The sequence below is a fragment of the Salvelinus sp. IW2-2015 genome, linkage group LG4p (genome assembly GCF_002910315.2).
Source record: "Salvelinus sp. IW2-2015 linkage group LG4p, ASM291031v2, whole genome shotgun sequence".
Lineage (NCBI taxonomy): Eukaryota > Metazoa > Chordata > Actinopteri > Salmoniformes > Salmonidae > Salvelinus > Salvelinus sp. IW2-2015.
In genome coordinates, this window is record NC_036841.1 from 11,398,244 (window position 1) to 11,423,462 (window position 25,219).

Genomic DNA, 25,219 nt, shown 5'->3' on the forward strand with positions numbered 1-25,219 from the left:
TACAAAAACAACAAACGACCGTGAAGCTATAAACGTAGTGCACACACACAGGCTACAAACGTTCAACATAGACAATTCCCCACAAACAGTTAAAGCCTATGGTTGCCTTAAATATGGCTCCCAATCAGAGACAACAATAACCAGCTGTCTCTAATTGAGACCCAATTCAGGCAACCATAGACTTTCCTAGATACCTACACTCAACCATAGACACAGCTAGACTACTATACTAAACATAAACCCAACTACTCTAATAAACCCCCTAAACCTTACAACCACCCTAGACACTACAACAACCACATACATTCCCCATGTCACACCCTGACCTAACCAAAATAATTAAGAAAACAAAGAATACTAAGGCCAGGGCATGAACATACCCCCCTTAAGGTGCGAACTCCGGCGCACCAGCACAAAGTCTAGGGGAGGGTCTGGGTGGGCTTCCGTCCACGGCGGCGGCTCGGCACTGGTCGTTGGTCCCCACCCCACCATAGTCACTACCCGCTTTCGGTAGCCTCCTCCAAATGGCCACCATCCACATTAACCCACGATTAAGGGGCCAGCATGGATAGGGCAGCACCGGACTAAAGGGGCACACCGGACTAAGGGCAGCACCGGACTAAGGGGAGCACCGGACTAAGGGCAGCACCGGACTAAGGGCTAGCACCGGACTAAGGGCAGCACCGGACTAAAGCGGGCAGCACCAGGATAAAGGGGCAGCACCAAGGATAAGGGGCAGCACCAGGATAAGGGGCAGCACCAGGATAAGGGGCACACCAGGATAAGGGGCAGCTCCGGACTGAGGGACGGCAGCTCCGACTGAGGACGGATCTGGCTGGATGACGCTCTGGCGGATCCACTGGCTGGACCGGCTCTGGCGGATCCTGGCTGGACGCTCGGCTTTCTGAGTCGGCTGCTTAGGCTGTGCTGGACGGATCTGCTGCTATGGCTGGCTGACGCTCTGGGACGCTCATGGCTGGCTGACGGCCTGGACGCTCATGGCTGGCTGACGGCTCTGGACGCTCATGGCTGGCTGACGCTCTGGCAGATCCTGTATGGTTGGCGCTCTGGCAGATCCTGTATGTGTTGGCGGCTCTGGCAGATCCTGTATGGTTGGCGGCTCTGGCAGATCCTGTCTGGTTGGGCAGACGGCAGTTCAGGCGCCGCTTGGCAGACGGGCAGTTCAGGCGCCGCTTGGCAGACGGCAGTTCAGGCGCCGTTGGGCAGACGGCAGACTCTGGCCGGCTGAGACGCACTGTAGGCCTGGTGCGTGGTGCCGGAACATGAGGTACGGTGCTAAGGACACGCACCTTCAGGCTAGTGCGGGGAACAACAACAGGGCACACTGAGTTCTCAAGGCGCACTTATAGGACTGGTGCGTGGTACCAGAACTGGTGGTACCGGGCTGAGGGCACGCACCTCAGGACGAGTGCGGGGAGAAGGATCAGTGCGTACAGGGCTCTGGAGACGCACAGGAGGCTTGGTGCTGGTGCCGGGACTGGAGGCACTGGGCTGAGACACGCACCACAGGGAGTGCGTGGAGGAGGACAGGGCTCTGGAGACGCACAGGAGGCTTTGTGCGTGCTGTAGGCACTGTCTTAACCAGACGGCTAGCACGCACCTCAGGACGAGTATGGAGAGCTGTTCCCGGTGACATTAAATCACCAACACGTTCATCGGACGGATGCCGTGCCCATACACCAAACCAATACATCCCTCATAACTCTCTCCTCCAATTTCTCCATTAACTCCTTTACTGTCTCTGCGTCACTCTCCTCCAAATCCGCCCTCACCGGCTCCTTACGGTAAGCAGGAGAGTTGGCTCACGTCTCTCCGACTGACCCAACTAAACTACCCGAGATCCCCCCCCAAGAAATGTTTGGGTTTGACTTACGGGCTTCCAGCCTTGTTTCCTTGCTGCCTCCTCATATCTCCGCCTCTCTGCTTTCGCTGCCTCCAGCTCAGCTTGGGGCGGTTATATTCTCCTGTACTTCGCGGTCCAGAATTTCCTCCCAATTCCAATAGTCCTGTGTAGGTGGGTCCTGTTGTTGTTGCACACGCTGCTTGATCCGATGATGGTGGGGAATTCTGTCACGATCGTGTGAGGAGAGACGGACCAAAACGCAGCATGTGGAAAATAAGCCATCTTCTTTATTTTTTCTACGAAAGATGAACATGAAACGAAACACTATTACAAACTATACAAAACAACAAACGACCGTGAAGCTATAAACTAGTGCACACACACAGGCTACAAACGTTCAACATAGACAATTCCCCACAAACAGTAAAGCCTATGGTTGCCTTAAATATGGCTCCCAATCAGAGACAACAATAACCAGCTGTCTCTAATTGAGACCCAATTCAGGCAACCATAGACTTTCCTAGATACCTACACTCAACCATAGACACGCTAGACTACTATACTAACAATAAACCCAACTACTCTAATAAACCCCTAAACCTTACAAACCACCCTAGACACTACAACAACCACATACATTCCCATGTCACACCCTGACCTAACCAAAATAATTAAGAAAACAAAGAATACTAAGGCCAGGGCGTGACACACACCATATAATGGATGGTGTCATTCCAAAACACCACTTCACTGTAGGGAACCTGCTAGTTACCGAGGCAGTTGAACGTTAAAATGATTGAGCGTGACATTCACCACTAAATAAACTTCCACAGTTTGACAAAGCTACATCAGGGGGAAACAGCTACTCAAATTAAAAACCTTTCATTATGGCGTTAGCTATTTGCTGCAGTGACTGAGAGCCCATTGAGGCTCAGTATTCTCAGTTCTTCTGGGGCCTGTGCAGTGCAGGTGAATGGTGGTGTGTGTGTGTGTGTGTGTGTGTGTGTGTGTGTGTGTGTGTGTGTGTGTGTGTGTGTGTGTGTGTGTGTGTGTGTGTGTGTGTGTGTGTGTGTGTGTGTGTGTGTGTGGTGTGAAATGTAGGATTGTGTGAGCACAAACATAGCTACTTCTTTTGGCAATGCATGAAGCAGAGTTGGGAAACAGCTTGAGTGATGAATGACAGGCTGCTAGGAGAGGCAAAAGAACCCAACGATCCCTCCTCACTCACACGCCCAGAAAAGGCTTTTGATTTGCTGTGAATCCAGCGGTCTGTGTGTATGTGTGTGTGTGTGTGTGTGTGTGTGTGTGTGTGTGTGTGTGTGTGTGTTTGTGGTGGGTGTGTGGTGTGTGTGTGTGTGTGTGTGTGTGTGTGTGTGTGTGTGTGTGGGTGTGTGTGTGTGTTCGCACATGAGGCAGACTGCCTCTGCCAACTCCTAATGAAAGTGTTGCTGAGGAGGAGAGTGATTACTGTAAGACAGATGTGCCTCAGCTCACCTGTGTGCTTGTGTGTGTGTGGTGGGGGAGGGGGACATATGACATATGTCTGTGGCACAGGTGAGAGCTCCAGCTGAAATGTTACAATAAACTACAGTTTGTAATGAAATACATGAATGTGTTTTTACCTGTGTTTGTTCGAATACCCATACTAACATACTGTATACTACATACTTAATGAGTATATACCACAATCTACATACTATTAGTTCATTTTAGTATACTGTAAARGAACGGTATCGTTTCGGTTGAGCGTACTAGCGCTTCACCTGTCTACAGGAAGTTGATGCTGTTGCTATGCAACCTCTCGCTAGTTTGTTAGCATAACAAATGACTAGCTAGACATTTTACGATTTTGGGTGTGTTCATAATTTCAATCTGGAGTGCGCAACAGTTTAATTACGCAGTTTTTTTGTTGGTGTTGAGCGTAAATGTATCAGTTATTCTGCGCTCCGGCGCACAGACGAGACGAGAGTGCTCTGAAATCGGAGTKGATAGCCAGAATTAACAATGACCATTGAGAACGCACAACAACTATACCACTTAGCTAAGAATGACGGGAATGATCAAGTCAATAAACATTGGGGGGGTTAGTTAGATAGAATATAGTTAATATACTGGCAAGATTGATGTATTAGTAGCCAACTAACGTTAGGTAGTTAGCTAACATACCGGTACAAACTGCTGTAATGCTATGCTATGTGGTTCGTAAGGATAGCGTAGCTAACAAATTGTCAGCCAACATAACGTGTAAGGCAAGTTATTTGAAAAGTAATTACTTTATTACATTACTCAACATTTTCTTAACATTTGTCATAATTAGTTAAAGCTGTGAATTTGTATCTGCTCTCGTTGGACTTCGGCTGCATATTTTCCGCCATTTTCTTCAAATCTGAAAATGATGTGAAGCCACGGCAATTTTCTGAAGAATTGCATTATGGGCCCTAAAAGCACGGAAATAATGTCCACTGTTTGTATACTTCATATTTAGCCGAAAGTGGGAAGACATCCGGGAACTGTTGGCATACTAACTATATCCATACTATGACCAATAAGCATACTATATACTCAATTTACGTCACAAATAGTACGGTTAGTGAGGTTAGTATGAGTATTTGAACAAGGCTCATGTCTTAGGTCTGAATGAGACGTGTCTACAGAGATGAAGCCGAGTGGTCAGACAGCGGTGTTGACACTGTGTCTATGGTGGGTCTGCATGAGAATCTCACTGCCGATAGGTACTTACTTTACTGACTTTATTGTCCCCATAGGGAAATTTTGTTGCAGTATCATGTWCATTATTTTTTTTGTTGTTGTTGTACTTTTTACCCCTTTCGTGATATCCAAATTGGTAGTTACAGCTTTGTCCCATCGCTGCAACTCCCGTACGTGCGTCCTCCGAAACACGACCATGCCAAGCCAGACTGCTTCTTAACACACTGTTTGCTTAACCCACCAATATGTCTGAGGAAACACTGTACAACTGGCGCCCGAAGTCAGCATGCATGTGCACAAGGAGTCGCTAAAGCAAGATGGGACAAGGACATCCCGGCTGGCCAAACCCTCCCCTAACCCGGATGACGCTGGGCCAATTGTGCGCCGCCTTACGGGTCTCCCGGTCGCGGCACAGCCTGGGATCGAACCCGGGTCTGTAGTGACGCCTCAAGCACTGCGATGCAGTGCCTTAGACCGCTGCGCCGCTCGGGGGGCCCATCATACATTTTTAAAGTGCCGTTTAAATACAGTAGACAAAAAATGGATAATACAAAATTCATAATGTTACATACAGTATAGACCAATGAAAGAGACTAGCCTGCTGGCTTTACTGGTGGATAGGAACATTAGCCCGAGCTGTTTAGGAGGGATATCACACCTGGCAGAAATGATTGTCTAATTCTGTTTTACCTGCAGGGGAGTGTTSTATACCTGCYCRCAGAGGGGAGTAGTTCAAAGTTCAGGTACAGGGGGTGGCTTTGGTCTCAAATTATTTTGTGAGTCTTGCTGAGGGCTCTGACTTTAAAGATCTCATCACCTTGTTTGCTGTGGTGATAATCCTTCTCAGCATATTGTTCTGGCTGATAGTGGCATTGCCAAACCAACAAACAACGCAAAAAGTTGTAATACTCTCAATGAAAGATTTGTAAAACAGAGTCAGTACAGTACAGTCAACATCAAAAGATCCCAGCTTTTTGAGAAAGTACAGTCTCTGCTGACTCTTTTTGTAGATATGGTCTGTACATACAAGAGGACACTCAGATATTTGTATTCCTCTACAATATTTGTATTCCTCTACAATGTTCTGATCTCTGATAGCTGTTGCAGAGGTGGGTGTTGTTCGCTTCCTGAAGTCTGTCTAGGCACATCTCTTTGGTCTTGTTGGTATTGAGGACCAAGTGTGATTCATCACACCTCTCTTCAAAGTCATTTAGGACTGGGCCATGACAGTGGGAGGCCGTTCCTTCTCTTGCTAGAACAAAAATAGTACCTGCTTCGTGCCAACCCAGTAGCAACGAACCTACTGATTCTACTTGTAGAATAGCAATGCTTGTCAGTGGCCAACAACTTGAGAGCACGAATCCCCATGTGGGGGAACTAACAATAAATGTTTTATTTTTTAAAAGACAGCATTTTCTGCGTACATCCACGGATGAGCCAGTCACACTTCATATCCAATGTAGGCTAAGGGATGGCAGCTAGCTAAGTGCACAGATGCAATGCACACAACACTAAATACTTCCTTCAAGCCAGCTAACCACTGTAGTTAGTATTGACATCATKATTAAATCACAATGGATTAGCTAGTTTCCATGAAACAGCAGCCTGTGTTAGCTGATGAGTTAGTGCAGTGTCCATAACTAGTTAGCTATGTTGTGCTAGCTAGCGAATATGCTAACATTAACTAGCTAGCTAAGCATTTGGCTATGGGCTGGCACTGGCACTGGCAATATGGGATTATGGWMAGTGAATTATATTGTTTCTTCGTCATCTTGCTTGGTAGTCATCTAGTTGTGACCATCTGGCTACTATCAACAAGGGCTTTCTACCAAATAGCAACATTAAGCGCAGKTAGCTTGGAATCTAAACCATAAGCAATATGTACATATATGCATTTCTAAACAACGCTACTGCCACCTTCTGGTTGGGAGTATTTTAACAAGGCTGAGTGGCTGACGACTTCCAAGGTCTTTGCTGTGTGGACACATAAGAGATTGACTGCCTACATTCTGTTCAGAGGTGCTAAGTACTGTCGGCAGGCAAACGTTTGGCAATCCTACCGGTGTGTCAGAGCTTTTAGAGGAGGGGAGACACCCTTCTGTGCGTCTGCCACGGCTGAAGACCAACACAGAGGTGAAGGGCTGTTGGTCTGTTAGGAGGAGTGAAAAGCAAGGCAGGGGGAGAGATCAGTGCCTAATGTGCTTCAACAGTCCAGAGAGAGGAGTGTGAGAAAGCCATCAAGAAGACCACACCTCTGTTCAAATGAAGAAGCACCAGTAACCACAACGACCTCTGCTTCCTCCCCTCCATGTCCACCCCAGGCCCCTCTCCACTATCCCCTCCCCCAGACCCTCACTACCACTGGTGGTCCTGGAGGTAGAGCTCAGTGTTGCCAGATTGGGTTGTTTTTACACCCCCCCCCCCCAAAAAAAAAAATGGGATGCAAGAAAACCCACAAACGCCGTCCACCCAGCTCACAGACCAAGCTGTTTAATGTGTCTACTTTTTAGTGGATCGAGCAGGATTTTGGTTCTGATTGTGCTAGAAAGTGTCAATAGAAACTGGCAACAATAGTAGAGCTATACCGGCTTTGGGATGGGGAAGAAACCCAACCAGCCTCTGAGCAGCCTCCGAGTAGGCTGGTTCAGCCTCTGTTTAACCCAAAAGAGGGTCCTATATGTTCCTTTAAGAGTGGAAACATCAGATTTGTTCATGTTTAGCCTCTGGAAGACTGTAGATAGACTGAAAACTGCTGAACAACTAGCAGTGAGTAATGATAGGATGTTTAAACAGAACACAGAGGAATAGAGCGCAACTGGACATGCCTAGCTCTGGAACYCAGGCCTAGTGGTGCTAGGATTCTACACAGATTTATTTAGCTCTTAATGAAAGAAGAGAGAAGACAACGGAGGGAAAGACAAACACAGAGGAAAGAGAAGAGGAAGGTGCTGGTACTTTGGGCGACGATGATAAGTTGTGTCGTTTGCTGAGGTGCCAAGATAATTCACTYTTGAACAGTAGAGGACTCCCATATACTACTGCAAAACTGATTGATCTCTGCTGCTAAGAGAGGCCCCCACTCTCACACACAGAGTACTTACATAGAGCTTAATGTACCCTTTGGGGTCATGCACCGCATGCCCTGACTAGACATGTGCAAGCCCGCGCACGCACGCACACACACACACACTAATTCACACACACACACAACACACACACACAAACACACACACACACACACCACACACACACACCACAACACACACACACACACACACACACACACACACACACACACACACACACACATAACTGATTTACTGGCTCCCTGAAGGCCTGATAAAACCCTGTCTGCATGACCTCACTTCCTGTTGCTACAGCCAGAGGGAGGATGGATAGACAGTAACCCGCTGAGGCGTAGAGGAGGACACACACACGCACACACATTTCCACTTGAGGTGTTTCACTGGCTGGGAATCTGCCCCCCTGACCTTTCCCATATCATGCTGTAGGGGAGGTGGTCTGATCCTGACCTGTGACCCCCACATTGGCCCTCGAACAAATTAAATCAATTTGGAGGGGTTTTAATAATGTTTTCCATTCCATCTATCTATATACCAGTTATAAAACTGAACCTCAACTATCAGTCTCAATTACAGTTCCAGCGATTTTAAGGATGATGTCTGATGTGATGACATCATTAGGTTTTCCAAGTTCTATCCCTCGTCGCTTAAATCATCCTTCAATATGAATTCATCTTAAATAGTAATTTGCCTGCTGATGTCTGCCTTTAAATTATAGTATGGCTATGTAGGGAAATGCCTTTTTGAAACTAAACCCCATCACTCAAGCTTATGGGGGTGAAGCTAGTTTTAGAAGATACATTTTCAGCGGACAACTTTCTCCTTTAAAATCTGTGCAATGTGCAGAGGAGTGAGGGAAAAACCTGGCCACATTTCCTGGCAAGCCCTTGGAGAATCTACTCCTACATGGACCATGACTTCACATCAGTCCTCAGCAAAGCTGCACTGATGAAAATGGTCAGACGGTAATTGCTACGAATGGCTTCTTCAAACAGGTAAGATGACTGAGGTACCCGGGAGGCCAAGGCCAGACTCAGCGAGATGACTGAGGTACCCGGGAGGCCAAGGCCAGACTCAGCGAGATGACTGAGGTACCCGGGAGGCCAAGGCCAGACTCAGCGAGATGACTGAGGTACCCGGGAGGCCAAGTCCAGACTCAGCGAGATGACTGAACACGTAGTGTGCATCCCAAATGGCACCCTATTCACAGTGAACTACTTTTGACCAGTGCATTATATAGGGAATAGGGGGCTGTTGGAGCTATTTATCGTGTTTGTGTTATATTTATTTCATCCCTATACATCCCTATACTGTTTTACCCTCAGAACGGCCTCAATTTGGCAGGGCATGGACTCTACAAGGTGTCAAAAGCGTTCCACAGGGATGCTGGCCCATGTTGACTCCAATGCTTCCCACAGTTGTGTCAAGTTGGCCGGATTTCCTTTGGGTGGTGGACCATTCTTGATACACAAGGGAAACTGTTGAGCGTTAAAAACCCAGCACCGTTGCAGTTCTTGACACATTCAAACCGGCACCAACTACCATACCACGTTCAAAGGCACTTCAATCTTTTGTCTTGCCCATTCACGCTCTGAATGGCACACATACACAATCCATGTCTCAATTGTCTCAAGGCTTAAAAATCATTCTTTAACCGGTCTCCTCCCCTTCATCTACACTGTGTGAAATGGATTTAACAGGTGATATCAATAAGGGATCATAGCTTTCACCTCGATTCTCCTGGTCAGTCTATGTCCTGGAAATAGCAGGTGTTCCTAATATTTGTACACTCAGAGCATAGGGAATAGCAGTGTATTTCAGACATAAACCAAGCCAACAACATGACCCAAATATCTGGTTACGAGGATAATGTTTATAATGTGACCCCTCTGCTTGCCCCTCTTCCTCCCTGGTGTCTGTCTGGACGCCTCTCCTTTATCACTGGATCCTGGATGAATATAGCCCACTAATGAGCACTCAGACATCTACCTCTCGGGGGACTGTCCCATAAGACACATACTGTGTCTCCCTTTCAGTTTCCATGTAAACACACATGTAAACAGTTATATTGTTACTCAACATGAAATGTGCATCTCAAGTCTCAGGAGTCAAAACAACTTGGAATTTTCAAAACGCTTGTCATCACCATCTCCACTTCCTATCAATCATGGTGTACTTAACAGTTTAACTCCTCAGCCTGGCCTCAGAGTCGTACAAAACACATTCACTTCTAGGTTAAATCTATTTAGAAACTGAAGCCTCTTYTGGTCTAACTTGCTGCTGAGAGTTCATACTCTTACTCACATTGGCCCACAGAACATAACTATGCTCTGACGCTTGTTTTCATGATCAAACTTCATGTTTAGCTGTTGAAAGCCATATGAATCATACTACAGCCACTTACACAATGTTTCAACAAAAAGCCCATGCATGTGTCTTTCACATGACATCATCTCTTCCAAGCTGCTGCTTGCATTTATACTTTTTATTACACACTTGGTGAGGTCAGACCTGGGTTCAAATATAATTTGATATATTTTAAATTACTTTAGCTGCCTTTGATTGAGCTTGCATGGCGCAAAGGAACCAATAGAACAGTCACACAACTGTGAAACCCGCCCCATCTGGTACTCCAGGCCGTAAAGGACTCCCACAGAAGACTATATGTATACAGAAAACTCAGAGTGGATACTGCTGAACAACTAGCAGTGAGTAATGATAGGATGTTTAAACAGAACACAGAGGGATAGAGCGCAACTGAACATGCCTAGCTCTGGAACGCAGGCCTAGTGGTGCTAGGATTCCACACGGATTTATTTAGCTCTTAATGAAAGAAGAGAGAAGACAACGGAGGGAAAGACAAACACAGAGGAAAGAGAAGGGGGAAGGTGCTTGTAGTTTGGGAGACGATGATAAGTTGTGTCTTGTTTGCGGAGGTGCCAAGATACATGTGTCTTTCGCATGATGTCATCTCTTCCAAGCTACTGCTTGTATTTATACCTTTTATTACACGCTTGGCTAGACCTGGGTTCAATTATTATTTGATATATTTTCAATTAATTTAGCTGCCTTTGATTGAGCTTGCCTGGCGCAATGAAACCAATAGAACAGTCGCAAAACTGTGAAACCCACCCATCTGGCACTTCAGGCAGGCTAAAGCAAACACTAAGTATTGGAAAGAGTTCAAATAGTATTTGAACCCAGGTCTGGGTTAGGCCAGTTCAGGCAACATGACCCAGCCCAGAGATGGGTGGATAAGCAGCACTGGGAGAGGATGATCCTTTGGCTGGGACTGTGTTCAAATCTCTATGTGTTACACAATATCTGGTCAACAATGCTATTCTGAAACTTCACAACAGGTACGAAAACTGAATGAAAAATGAGACAAGGCAATGGAAGGGAGAGGAGGGTCAGTCTGTCAGACACACAGAAACATAGAGACTGAGGCACAAGGTGACAAAAATGAGACAAAGGATATGGCCAAGCATATGAAAACGGTTAAGGATACGAGAAGCAAGTTCATTTTATAAGGGGAGGTAAAATGCTGTGGCTTTTTGTACACATGACGTCTGCAGCCTCTTATAAACACTAAGGTCTTATCCTGAGCAAATTGTTTATTTAGTGTAACAACATCTGTGGCATTCGAAGGGATTGCACAAGCAGCATAACTGAGCTCAAGCGAAACCGCTACTGTGCCTGTGGACTTAAACTAGACCTAACTTGCCCTGATCTCAAAAACTGGCCAAGCAATGTTCAGTGAAGTCAGTTTAATCCTAGCCAACTGGCACAACTCCTACTGTTTCTGTTCCCTTCCTATAGTCCTGTTTGCTGTTGTTGAACCTTGATTTCACCCTCCGGTAAAGCTACTCTACCAGCACATTTACCATCATTTACCTTAGTGTTTTTCTCCCAGAACAAGCTTTACACRCCACCAGCAGGTTCCCAGGTGGCTGCTTTGGAGGAAAGCCAAGTCTGGCACTGCACTGGAAAACAAAAGCACCGTTTCTTCTGCCTTAGCTTTCATTTTCAAGCCTCCATCTACCTTCTTCCACCTCCCAGTGAGATCTTGTGCTGTTTGTTTTCCATTGACATATGTGATCAAGCCAGGGGCCACACCACACGCACTTTTAGCAGCAGCAGAGAGGCCCCATGGCAGACTGTTTGTAGACAGGGGACCAGGGATGAGGGCAACTCAACAGCCCTTCCATCTGGTCCCATCTAAACTCTGTTTATCCTTCTGGSAAATGTTTAGCCCTGACAGACTGACTCCTCCGGTCGTGTTGCTTTCTGTATACTTATTTGTTTATTAGGATCCCCATTAACTTTTGCAGAAGCAGCAGCTACTCTTCCTGGGGTCCACAAAAAACACAGAACATGACAAGTAACAAAACACTGATAGACAAGGAAAGTCACACATTTAAAATACAATGATATACAAACAATGCAACAAAAAAATGATACAAACAATAAAACAATATGTGTGTTAGTGTGTTTGCATGTGTCCTCCCTCACAGTCCCCACTGTTCCATTAGTTGTTTTTAATAGGTCAATTTGCTGTTTGCTTGAGCAATTGGAGATGGAAGGGAGTTCTATGCGATCATGGCTCTTTGTAAAACGTTGCATTGCTGTGAATTCGTTTTGGACTTGGGGACTGTGAAGGGACCCCTGGTGGCATGTCTTGTGGGGTGTGTGTGGGTGTCTGAGCTGAATGTTATTTGATTATGCAGACGATTCTGGAATTTTCATCACAGTAATATTTCTGATAAAAACTAGGAGAGAAGCAGTTAATCTCTCGTCAACCCTCAACCAGGAAAGACTGACATGCATGGTTTTGATGTTAATTCTGTATGGGCAAGGCGTGCTGCTCTGTTTTGAGCCAGCTGCAGCTTTGCTAGGTCTTTCTTTGTTGTACTTGACCATATTACCAGACAGTAATCAAGATGGGACAAGACCAGAGCTTGAACAACTAGTACAGTTGATGTGTCAAAAACACAGAACATATTTTAAAAAACAGACATACCCCTCCCCATCTTCACAACAACTTTGTCAATATGACTTAACCATGATAATTGACCATCCAATGTTATACCTAGGAGTGTAGCTTCCTCAACGGTCACACCATTTATGTAAAACGCCAGTTGAGGTTTAGGTCTTAGAGAATGTTTTGAACCAAATATAATGCTTTTAGATGTAAGACCAGTTTAATTATTTAAATCACCCATTCTGATACGGACTGAATTCTTTTTTAGAATGTCAGTGAGCTCACTGGCTTTGAGTGCTGACATGTAGAGTGTGGAATCATACACAAAGCTAGAATGACTATGTGGAAGACCTGTGGCAAATAATTTGGAAACTGCCCCGAGGGACACCACACTGTACATATGTTAGAGAAGCTTCCATTGACGAACACTGTCTGGGTTCAATTGGATAAATAACTCTCCAAACATATGATGACAGGTGATGTAAAGCCATAGCAAGTTAGTTTTTTGATCAGAACAATTTATGATCAATAACAAAAAGGCTACACTGAAATATAACAATACTACTCCAACTATCATCTTATTATCCATATTTTAACCAATCATCCGAGTTAGRGCAGTACAAGTTGAGTGCCCTTCTCTATATGCATGCTGAAAGTCGTGTTTTCTGAAAGATAGTATTGTATTTGGTCAAACAATCCTCTCCATCAGTTTAGTAAGAACAGGCAGCAAACTGATTGGGCAGCTGATAGAGCCACCAAAGGGTGCTTTACTGTTTTTAGGCTGTGGAATTACTTTAGCTTCCTTCCATGCCTGTGGACGCACACTCCTTTAGGCTTTGGTTAAAGATATAGCAAATAGGGGTGGCAATARAGTCGGCTAGCATTCTCAATAGTTTCCCATTAAGGTTGTCTATACCTGTTTGTCACGAGAATTTGCTATCTCAATGGTTGAACTCAACTACTACAAAAGCGCTGTCTAATGCCTGAAGGTTGTAACTCTCCAGTTCAAAGAAATAGAAAGTCTCAGCCTGCAATAGATCAATTCTTTATTCAGAGAGCGCTCGGTCTTCAAAATGAGAACAGTCTTTTTATAGCACACACAAATGAACTCACATCAGTAGAACCTCCACCTCGCTTTAGGTGGGCTGTATTTTTCCACAGTTCACATACATTGTTTATCACACTTCTGCAACATGTTTCATTATCTTCTGCAAGCCGTTTCTAACAGTTTTTCTCCTCCCTAGGGTGGGGAGGCCTCTTTCCAGTTATTAGTTTCACCGTTATCACAAGTCGACAGTTCAGTTGTCCTTGAACGTCTCAACTATACCCTGCTCATATTGCAAAATAGTAACACAATGGCCTAGTCTTAAAGTCTAGTCACACACATTATTGGATTATGACTCTAAGAGATTTCATACAATTATATGGTTTCAGGGTGGAATACTTTAGTCATTATCTTAAACATACAAATTCTATCACTGTTGGCTTATCATTATTGATGGATAACCATCGTTTTTCCCACCCCTCTCACACTAACTTGACCAAATTCAAAACAACAATCCTTCTATTTCATTATTAGATCTTTTATACAAAATATATATTGGTTTGCTGTTCTGTTGTCATTTCACTTTACTAGTGAAATAGTCATTGAAATGYTTGGCAATATCGAAACATTTTGTTATACCCTTCAACCTCAAACGATGGAGATGAATTGGGTTTTCTGCCCATGATATCATTTAAGGTACTCAAGTATTTTTCCATTTGGGTTTAAGCCATACTATAATTTATCTTTTTGTTAAGTTACAACAATTCTCAATTTACAGTATGTTTGCCACCTCTTTTGCATCATTTCTTTGAACCATACAATTTTTCAGTTCATTAATCCAGGAGGCTCAAAAAGTCCTCACAGTTAGTTTCTTAACAGCAGTGGTGTAAAGTACTTAAGTAAAAATACTTTAAAGTACTACTTAAGCAGTTTTTGGGGGCATCTGTACTTTACTATTTATATTTGACAACTTTTACTTCACTACATTCCCAAAGAAAATAATGTACTTTTTACTCCATACATTTTCCCTGACACCCAAAAGTAAAGCGATACATTTTGAATGCTAAGCAGGACAGGAAAATGGTCAAATTCAAGCACTTATCAAAAGAACACCTAGTCATTCCTACTGCCTCTGGCAGACTCACTACACACAAATGTATCTTTTGTAAATAATGTCTGAGTGTTGGAGTGTGCCCCTGGCTATCCATACATTTTTAAAACAAGAAAATGGTGCCATCTGCTTTGCTTAATATATGAAATTTTAAATGATTCATACAGATACTTAAGTATATTTTAGCAATTACAATTACTTTTGATACTTAGGTATATTTAAAACCAAATACATAGACTTTCACTCAAGTAGTATTTCACTGGCTGACTTACTRWWATWWYAGTAACTTTCTATTAAAAAGGTATCTATACTTTTACTCTAGTATGACAATTGGGTACTTTTTGCACCACTGCTTAACAGGTGCATGCTTGTCAACAATTGGCATGAATCATTTTTGCAAATAAACTAGCTACACCTACATAATMTTTTACAATCCCTTTGATGAAGAAGTATCTCCGAAACTCATCCGGGAACATTTACGGAAGGGAAGTTACCATCCAGATCTGTCTCTTTACTTTCCAAGTTTATATTCGATGGAGCCCTTCCGGGGGACTAAATATGTAACCCACAACCATAGTTGACTATAATAGACCGAGACCACAACCAATCCTGACCCTAGTATGACCCCAGATTGTGCAACATCATAGTTTACAGGAAGCAGATGCTCAGTTAGAACTACCCGTGGGTCTACTCGGTCCTTGAGCCCCCAGATCCCATTACKGCCCTTTCCACTGGTGGAGCTCTGAGCTGGGCTGTGTGGRGGAGCGGAGCCCTGGCCCTCAGCTGACTCCTGACCCACCAGGCACGCAGCTTTACACTGGCTCTGCTCTGTGATGATAGCCTCTCCAGAGCCACACTTCTCCCCKCGTGCCAACATTAGTGCCCAAAGGTATGGCTTGGGGGGAATTTACCATGTGGCCTTTGGGAACAGCTGCCATTTCAGAGTGAAGTGTTTATGGTAAAGTTAACTATGTAGAAACAGAGATGGGGCTTTGGCACAGTATTTCTCCATATGTAGGGTACTAAAGACTTAACCAAGATTATGCCAAAGCCTCTGGAAACAGATTGGCTTTCAGCAGAAGACAGACAATAGTGTGTCAAACGCATCAGACTACATCTTTTTAAAGTGTGTGGGGGGGGGGGGGGGGGGGGCCTCTATTTTTACTAATGCTCTCAGCTGTAAGGACATTTAGTTTGGCGACTTTGGGTCTTTTGAGCATGCCGCTATACTGTTTAAATGGCAGACACCAGTGCTGGCCATAACCCTGTGTAGGCCACCAAAGCACTGCCACACTTTTTTTTACTGATTTCTCTGAACTATTGTCCTTGAGAACTATGATCAATTTATTGTGTTGGGTGACTAATATTCATGTTGACAAAGATAATTTATGCATCTTTTGAGCRCTATGGACATTATCCAACATGTTACTGGGCCCACCCATAACTGCAGCCATACTCTGGACCTGATTATTACAAAGGGGCTTTCTATTGAACTCTCAAAACCTAGGATCAAGACACATGGAGAGGCAGGTTTTAGCTATTATGCCCCCAGCCTCTGGAATAGCCTGCCAGAGAACCAGAGGGGGGCCAAAACTGTGGTCATATTTAAGAGCTCTTAAAATACACATTTTTAGCTATGATTTTCCTTAGGGTGCTTTTTAGTCATTCAGCTTGTTATTCTTTTGGTTTTTATCCTCATATTTCAGTTTCTTCCCTGTGAAGCACATTGTGTTGCATTCCATGTCTGAAATGTGCTGTATAAATAGAGCTTGTTTGGATGTGACATCACACTCTGACCTGCTAACTTAGTAGAAATCTCTAGAGCGAAAACAGTAAACACAACAGCAATTATTAAATACAAATGAAAAATATATATATATTCACAATCTCATCCGTGCCCTTGCTTTTCAATTTTAAACAAATCAATTTCCTAGTGCATATTTTTCATAGCAAACATTATCATGCATTTTTATCAAATTAAATTATTCCATGTCAAGTATTTTTATTGCAAAATTAAGCTACCTTACACAATCTTATCATAGAGCAGTACTATGACCTTGTGGGATAGTCTCTTTATATATTTTGTGTACTTTAATAATAGGAGAATCAGGGGAAACATTAACTCCAAAATAAACCACCTGATAGAGAAGTCCAGCGATGAAGAGAAGGACCCCTCTGGATTGTTCTCTCAGTAGGGCTTGCGCTGAACAGGAGAGATACAGTACACACACAATGAGCAGGGAAGTCTCTCTCACACAAACACCCACTCAAGCACAGTTATGTAGGGTTGTCAAGATAACCAGTATACCACAATACATGATTTTCAAAAAGGAAAACAAAGCAGACTAAACTCTATGGTCCTTTAAAAAACCTACAGTGTGTCAAATATTGTGTGCTATACCTTGGAAAAGAAATGTGATTCTGGGTGACAACATAAGGCTGCTTGTTTCCAACATTAGGACTGTTTTCCTCAGGAAATGTAGTCTGCTTCATGTTTTGTTTCATTGCCACGATATCTCGGAGTATCGCAATGCTGGTATCGTGATAACCCTAGTCATGCTACACACACACACACACACACACACACACACAACTGCTGCAACCAAACCCTTAATATACTGCTCAGTTCATACACTGCCCCCCCATCCCACCTTCTCCAGTACATGTGTAAATATTGGACTATACAGTGCCTTGGGAAAGTATACACACCCCTTGAGTTTATCCACATTTTCTTACGTTACAGCCTTATTCAAAAATGTATCAAATAAAACAAATTGCTCAGCAATCTACACACAATAACGCCAAAGTGAAAACAGGTTTTACATTTATCTGTTTTTTTAAAGCCCAGAAATACCTTATGTAATTAAGTATTCAGACCCTTTGCCAAGAGACACGAAATTGAGCTCCGGTGCATCGTTTCATTGATRATCCTTGAGATGTTTCTACAACTTGATTTGAGTCCACCTGTGGTAAATTCAACTGATTGGACATGATTTGGAAAGGCACACCTGTCTATATAAAAGGTTCCACAGTTGACTGTGCATGTCAGTAAAAAAACAAGCCATGTGGTCGAAGGAATTGTTCATAGAGCTTGGAGACAGGATTGTGTCGAGAAACAGATCTGAGGAATGGTACCAAAAAAATTATTCAGCATTGAAGGTCCCCAAGAAAAGTGGCCTCCATCATTCTTAAATGGAAGAAGTTTGGAACCACCAACTCTTCCTAGAGCTGGCCGCCCGGCCAAACTGAGCAATCAGGGGAGAAGGGACTTGGTCAGGGAGGTGACAGAGCTCCAGTTCCTCTGTAGAGATGTGAAAACCTTTCAGAAGGACAACCATCTCTGCAGGCACTCCACCAATCAGGCCTTTATGGTAGAATGGCCAGAAGGAAAACACTCCTCAGTAAAAGGCACATGACAGCCCACTTGGAGTTTTCCAAAAGGCACCTAAAGACTCTCAGACCATTAGAAACAAGATTCTCTGGTCTGATGAAACCAAGATTGAACTCTTTGGCCTGAATGCCAAGTGTCTCGTCTGGAGGAAACCTGGCACCATCCCTACGGTGAAGCATGGTGGTGGCAGCATGATGCTGTGGGGATGGTTTTCAGCAGCAGTGACAGAGACAAGGCAGGATCGAGGCAAAGATAAACAGAGCAAAGTACAGAGATCCTTGATGAAAACTTGCTCCAAGGCGCTCAGGACCTCAGACTGGGGCGAAGTTTCACCTTCCAACAGGACAACGACCCTAAGCACAGACAAGACAACGCAGGGGTGGCTTCGGTACAAGTCTCTGAATGTCCCCCCGAACTAACATCTCTGGAGAGACCTGAAATCGCTGTGCAGCAACGCTCCCCATCCTACATGACAGCGCTTGAGACAATCTACAGAGAATGGGAGAAACTCTGCAATTACAGGTCTGCCAAGCTTGTAGTGTCATACCCAAGACGACGCAAGGCTGTAATCACTGCTAAAGGTGCTTCAACAAAGTACTAATTAAATTGTCTGAATACTTATGTAAATGTGATATTTCCATCATTTAAAAAAAATATGAATTTGCAACTATGTCTAAACCTGTTTTGATTTGTCATTATGGGGTATTGTGTGTAGATTGATGAGGGGCAAAAAACTATTAAATCAATTTTAGAATAAGGCTTTAATGTAACAAGATGTGAAAAGTCAAGGGGTCTGAATACTTTCCGAATGCACTGTATATTTTGCCTTCCTGTATTGTACTTATGCTAAAATGCTTTCTATTCTACTGCCATTTACTTTGTTCGTATGCTTATCTTTTATTATTTCTTATTGTTGTTGCATTGTAGAGAAAGAATCTGCAAGTAAGCATTTTGTTGGATGATGTATACCATGCATATCCCGTCTATACTACTAATAAAACTTGAAACACACACGCGGTTAGGTATGAAGATGTACCCACCTGATTTGCTTTTCTTGCTGTAAAAGAAAAACATTCAAAGTTCACAGGATGTCCTKGCAAGCAAACAATAATTAGCAATATCTCAATTGGGTGACCTCATTAACAAGCTTAACCTGGCAATGACTAAAGGTAAAGGACAGAGTGTGGTGAACTAGAGATGCTCACCTGAGCTCAGGCGGGGTAGCATCACAAACAAAATGGCCACCATGACCAAGATGGATCCAAAGCCAAAGAACAACCACAGCGCAGCGTTCCAACTATCATACTCTGATAAAAAACATAACATCCAAAGTTTCAGTCAACGCTGTTTTTTGTAGCATGTTCTCGTCTCATAGCATAATACAGTACATACTGTATGTGCTGGGGCTGCCACCTAGTGGCCATGAATTGGTACTGCATACAGTGTAGTACGCTTGGATTAATATCCTGTGAAGACTATATACATTGAGTATAGAAAACATTAAGAACACCTGCTCTTTCCATGACATTGACTGACCAGGTGAATCCAGGTGAAAGCTATGATTCCTTACTGATGTCTTGTTAAATCCACTTCAAATCAGTGTAGATGAAGGGGAGGAGACAGGATAAAGAAGGATTTTTAAGCCTTGAGACAATTGAGACATGGCTTGTGTATGTTTGCCATTCAGAGGGTGAATGGGAAAGACAAAAGTTTGAAGTGCCATTGAACGTGGTATGTAGTAGGTGCCAGGCGCACCGGTTTGTGTAAAGAACTGCAACGCTGCTGGGTTTCACACTCAACAGTTTCCCGTATGTATCTAGAATGGTCCACCACCCAAAGGCCATCCGGCCAACTTGACACCACTGTGGGAAGGGGGGGGTCAACCATTAGGAAGGTGTTCTTAATGTTTGGTATACTCAGTGTATATAAAATGTATAAAACATGCTTCTGTAAATCTGCAGAAATGTTTATGAACGCATACTGTATCACTGTACGAAATCAGACTGGTTTTTAATCAAGGGTTTAAGGTTTAAAACTCCATGATAAGTTCCTAAACCACCTAACCTGTGACGATGAGGGTGAAGCTCTTGCGGATGGGCATGCGCAGGGAGCTGTGAGACACCCTGCAGAAGTACTTGGAGCCCGAGTCATGCAGGGAAGCGTGGAGCAGGAAGAAGGCCGACAGAGAGTAGGTCCCGTCCTGGTGGTGGCGGTGGCTGGAGTACAGGACAGTGTCCAGCTTCTCTGGTAGGAGGCCTCCACCACTGGGATCCCTGAACCACTCCATCTCCACATCCAGGGGGTAGTAGCCCTCTGCCTCACACACCACCTTCTGCTCCCCCCTGTCCACCAGGGAGATGGTAGAGTCCACGTTCAAGGACACGCGAGGCMGCTCTGAGGGACGATGTCAGAAATGACTGGCATTACAATGAGGATGTTGGCGGTACTTACAAGGTGATAAAAATGGCAGTCCATGACACCTTTAATTGGTTACATTATGGCTATCATGTCAGAGATGTACAAATTTATAAAAGTGTATACCATATCAGGTAGTGATAATAAAAGTAATTTGCGTATTCTTTCAATGAGCAAATGATGGTGCAAAGCTTCAACAATGAAATGTGTCTGCATCAAGTCCTGTGACCACTAACCCATCCGCCTTACCCATGATGTGCAGAGTGATGTCATGGCTACCAAACAGCGGAGGCACTGAGACAAGGCAGACATACGTCCCCTCGCTGCTCTGCTTGGTGAGGGGGAGCGTCAGGGATGCGTTGCCCCTACCGATGGCGTTAAGCAGCACCCCGCTCCCCTCCGTCTGGCCCGAGCGGCTGGAGTGGCTGAAGAGCGTGGTGCGTTCGCCACGTTGTTGCAAACGCCATTCCACTGTCAGGTCAGCTGCCTTGTGGTCCACGTCAAACTGACAATGCAAGCTCTGTTGCTTCACTAGGCCCACCCGCACAGAGGGAGAGCGGGTGAGGACTAGCATCACAGCTACACACAGGTCACAGCCAAGGCAGGGCAGGAAGGGGGTGCAGAGGAAGGAGAAATATAGAAAGATTATAGCTAGGGTCTTATTCTGATGCGTGTGACAGACATACGGTACAGTATATGTGACTCTGACTTTCAGGAGAGAGAAGTATTGGACAATTTACATAAAAATTGTACTCTTACATAGATATACAAATGGCTAAATTAAATAAACAAGGGTATAAAAGGAATAACTGACATACAGTACCAGTCAAAAGTTTAGATACACCTACTCATTCAAGGATCTTTATTTTTACTGTTTTCTACATTGTAGAATAACAGTAAAGACATCAAAACTATGAAATAACATACGGAATCACGTAGTAACCAAAAAAGTGTATATTTTATATTTGATATTCTTCAAAGTAGCCACCCTTTGCCTTGATGACAGTTTTGCACACTCTTGGCATTTTCTCAACCAGCTTCATGAGGTAGTCACCTGGAATGCATTTCAKTTAACAGGTGTGCCTTGTTAAGAGTTAAATGTGGAATTTCTTTCCTTCTTAATGCGTTTGAGCCAATCAGTTGTGTTGTGACAAGGTAGGGGTGGTATACAGAAGATAGCCCTATTTGGTAAAAGAKCAAGTCAATATTATGGCAAGAACAGCTGAAATAAGCAAAGAAAAACAGTCCAACTTTACTTTAAGACATGAAGGTCAGTGAATCTGGAAAATGTCAAACTTTGAAAGTTTCTTCAAGTGCAGTCGCAAAAACCGTCAAAGCGCTATGATGAAACTGGCACTCATGAGGACCACCACAGGAAAGGAAGACCGAGTTACCTCTGCTGCAGAGGATAAGTTCATTAGACTTACCAGCCTCAGAAATCGGCAATTAACTGCACCTCAGATTGCAGCCCAAATAAATMCTAGCGTTCCAGTAACAGACCCATCTCAACATCAACTGTTCAGAGGAGACTGCGTGAATCAGGCCTTCATGGTTGAATTACTGCAAAGAAACTACTACTAAAGTACACCAATAAGAAGAGGAGACTTGCTTGGGACAAGAAACATGAGCAATGGACATTAGACCAGTGGAAATCTGTCCTTTTTTGAGATTTGACATTTTTGGTTCCAACTGCTMTGTCTTTGTGAGATGCTGAGTAGGTGAACGGATTATCTCTGCATGTGTGGTTCCCAGCATAAAGCATGGAGGAGAAGGTGTGATGGTGCTTTGCTGGTGAGTGTCAGTGATTTATTTTGAATTCAAGGCACACTTAACCAGCATGGCTACCACAGCATTCTGCAGTGATACTCCATCCTATCTGGTTTGCGCTTAGTGGGACTATCACTTGTTATTCAACAGGACAATAACCCAAAACACACCTCCAGGCTCTGTAAAGGCTATTTGACCAAGAAGGAGAGTGATGGAGTGCTGCATCAGATGACCTGGCCTCCACAATCACCCAACCTCAACCCAATTCWGTTGGTTTGGGATGAGTTGGACCGCAGAGTGAAGGAAAAGCCTCCAACAAGTGCTCAGCATGTGGGTACTCCTTCAAGACTGTTGGAAAAGCATCCCAGGTGACTACCTCATGAAGCTGGTTGAGAGAATGCCAAGAGTGTTCAAAGCTGTCAAGGCAAAGGGTGGCTACTGTTAGGTTCTGATTATTAGAGTAAGAACTCAGACACTGAAAGCTCAAACCAAGCTTATTCTTCCCAAAGGATCGAACAGCTGAATCGACGAAAACATTCACACCAGCACTAGTATTTAACCCTTTCTCCTATGCTGAGTCTCCTCCTACACATCTGAACAGCCAATGCATCTCTGTTGCTAGACAAAACCTTCAGTGATATCGGTTCTTCCTCACGTCATCTGACCTGACCTCTGCCCCAAAGTGCTCACTCCTCCCCAACTCACYGCTGTCATGGTGCCTGGTACCAGACTGTCTCTTCTCCTCCCAGAGGATCCCTGATGGCTAACAATAACATATCCTGACATAATGTAAACGTTATACATTACCCACTCTCCCTCAGTGACATGAATAAGTATATTTCCATTCTCAGAACCAAACACCACTTTGAAGAATCTAAAATATATTTGTTTCACTTTTTTGGTTACTACATGATTCCATATGTGTTATTTCATAGTTTTGATGTCTTCACTATTATTCTACAATGTAGAAAATAGTAAAAAAGAAAAACCYTTGAATGAGTAGGTGTGTCCCAACGAGTATCTGCGGGTTTTGGTTTTTTCCTTTCAATTAAGACCTAGACAACTCGGGGAGGGGWGTTCCTTACTAATTAGCAGTGGTGGAAAAAGTACCCAACTGTCATTCTTGAGTAAAAGTAATGATACCTTAAAATACAAAATGACTCAAGTAAAAGTCACCCACTAAATTCTAAAAAGTCAAAAAACATTGTTTAAAATGTAGTTAAGTATCAAAAGTATAAATKATTTCAAATTCCTTATATTAAGCAAACCAGATGGTACCATATTTTTTTTTTTTACGGAAAGCCACAGGCACACTCCATCATTCAGACATAATTTACAAACGAAACGTGTGTTTAGTGAGTCGGCCAGATCAGAGGCAGTAGGAACGACCAAGGATGTTCAGTTGATAAGTGCGTGAATTTGACTATTTTCCTGTCCTGCTAAGCATTCAGTACTTTTGGCTGTCAAGGAAAATGTATGGAGTAAAAAGTACAATATTTTCTTAAGGAATGTAGTGAAGTAAAAGTAGTCAAAAATATAAACAGTAAAGTAGATACCCCAAATAAGTTAAAATACTTGAAAGTACTACTTAAGTTAAGTACTTTACACCACTGCTAATTGGTGACCTTAATCAAGTACAAGGGTGGAGAGAAAACCCAGACTCGGCCCTCCGTGGAATGAGTTTGACGTGATCTACTGCATAACAAATAGACAGAATGAAAAGTCTGCATTACTTGAAGTGGTTAGCGCCGCTCTGTCTGCGATGGCGGCCCAGTTGCGGTAGTGTGCCTGGCCAGGTGTGGGTGTTGCAGGGGTGTGTCTGAGGAAGCTGGTGATGATGAATACACCGTCGGTGTGCCGTATGGTGCAGGTGAACCAGATGTCATGCTCCTGGGCTCCTAAACCTGGCCAACGCATKTGGAGGCCCTCTGTGCTGTACCTGCGGATCTCACACTGCAGCTGGTGCTCCACTACTCCTTCAATGTACTTCCTCATGTCCACCTTAGAGCCTGAACACACGGTTTGAAGAGCACCTCTCAGTGTTGAAAACAACAAACATTAACCAGTGAAGAACACATAACCAAWTCTGACATTTGTTCAGCTGTTTCTCTCATTCACCTGTAACAAGGAAGGTGATAGTATTAGGGTTCAAAGTACTGTCCCCTGGATGGCCAAACTGCAGCCCAGCGTCTCTGTGTTGGTACTCGGTTTCAGCATGTCCCTCATCATTGAACGTTACACTTTCATCCACCAGCTGACAGGGCAGCCAAGGCACCTGTTCGAAAGACTGGATTCCTGGCACCTCTGTCAAATCGAGGAATAAGTAGAATAATCACTATGAGAGTTTAAATTTAACTTCACTTTTAAAAATCAATCATAATTATAGGCTAACAAACATAACTCTGAACGAGCACAACATGCCTGAAACCATCAGATTAAAGAAATATGATAGCAAAAAAACAAAAAAACAATAGGTCATAAAGTAGCCTACCTCCACAGAGAAATAAACAGATAAGAATATTGACGTTTAAAATCATGTTACAAAACGGTCTTCTGGACCTATCTTTCCCCGTGCCATTCAACTCGAAGAGCTTTCACTTTCATTTCAGACAACTTGACGCAAAATGAATAAAACAGACTGCTTGTGCAGCTGTCCGTAAAACACGTTAACATTTGATTTTTACAATGGCTTGTAATAGTAAACTAATAATCAGATAAGTGAATGAGGAAGAAAGTGTTAAACTACTAGGCAAAACAATATTAAAACCAAAACATGCTACTGCAACTAAACAACCCTCACTATACATCCATACCATGAGTGGCGCTGTAAAGTTAAAGTACATTTTGACGCTC

General features: G+C 43.7%; 1 protein-coding gene across 2 annotated transcripts; it reads right to left on the minus strand.

Annotated features, from left to right (window-relative positions):
* Positions 1-13,670: 13,670 nt before the first annotated feature.
* Positions 13,671-25,193, minus strand: dhrs13b.2 (dehydrogenase/reductase (SDR family) member 13b.2). Of its 2 annotated transcripts, XM_023982517.2 has the most exons (8): positions 24,858-25,193; positions 24,485-24,670; positions 24,100-24,375; positions 20,849-21,178; positions 20,249-20,578; positions 19,390-19,491; positions 19,225-19,241; positions 13,671-16,996 (listed from the first exon to the last, which is right to left on the minus strand). In XM_023982517.2, exons 1-8 carry the CDS (start codon positions 24,901-24,903, stop codon positions 16,982-16,984), a joined length of 1,302 nt encoding a protein of 433 aa, XP_023838285.1. In that variant the 5' UTR covers positions 24,904-25,193; the 3' UTR covers positions 13,671-16,981. The 2 variants fall into 2 exon arrangements, with proteins under 2 accessions (XP_023838285.1, XP_023838284.1); XM_023982516.2 differs by lacking the exon at positions 19,225-19,241.
* Between the last annotated feature and the right edge of the window lie 26 nt (positions 25,194-25,219).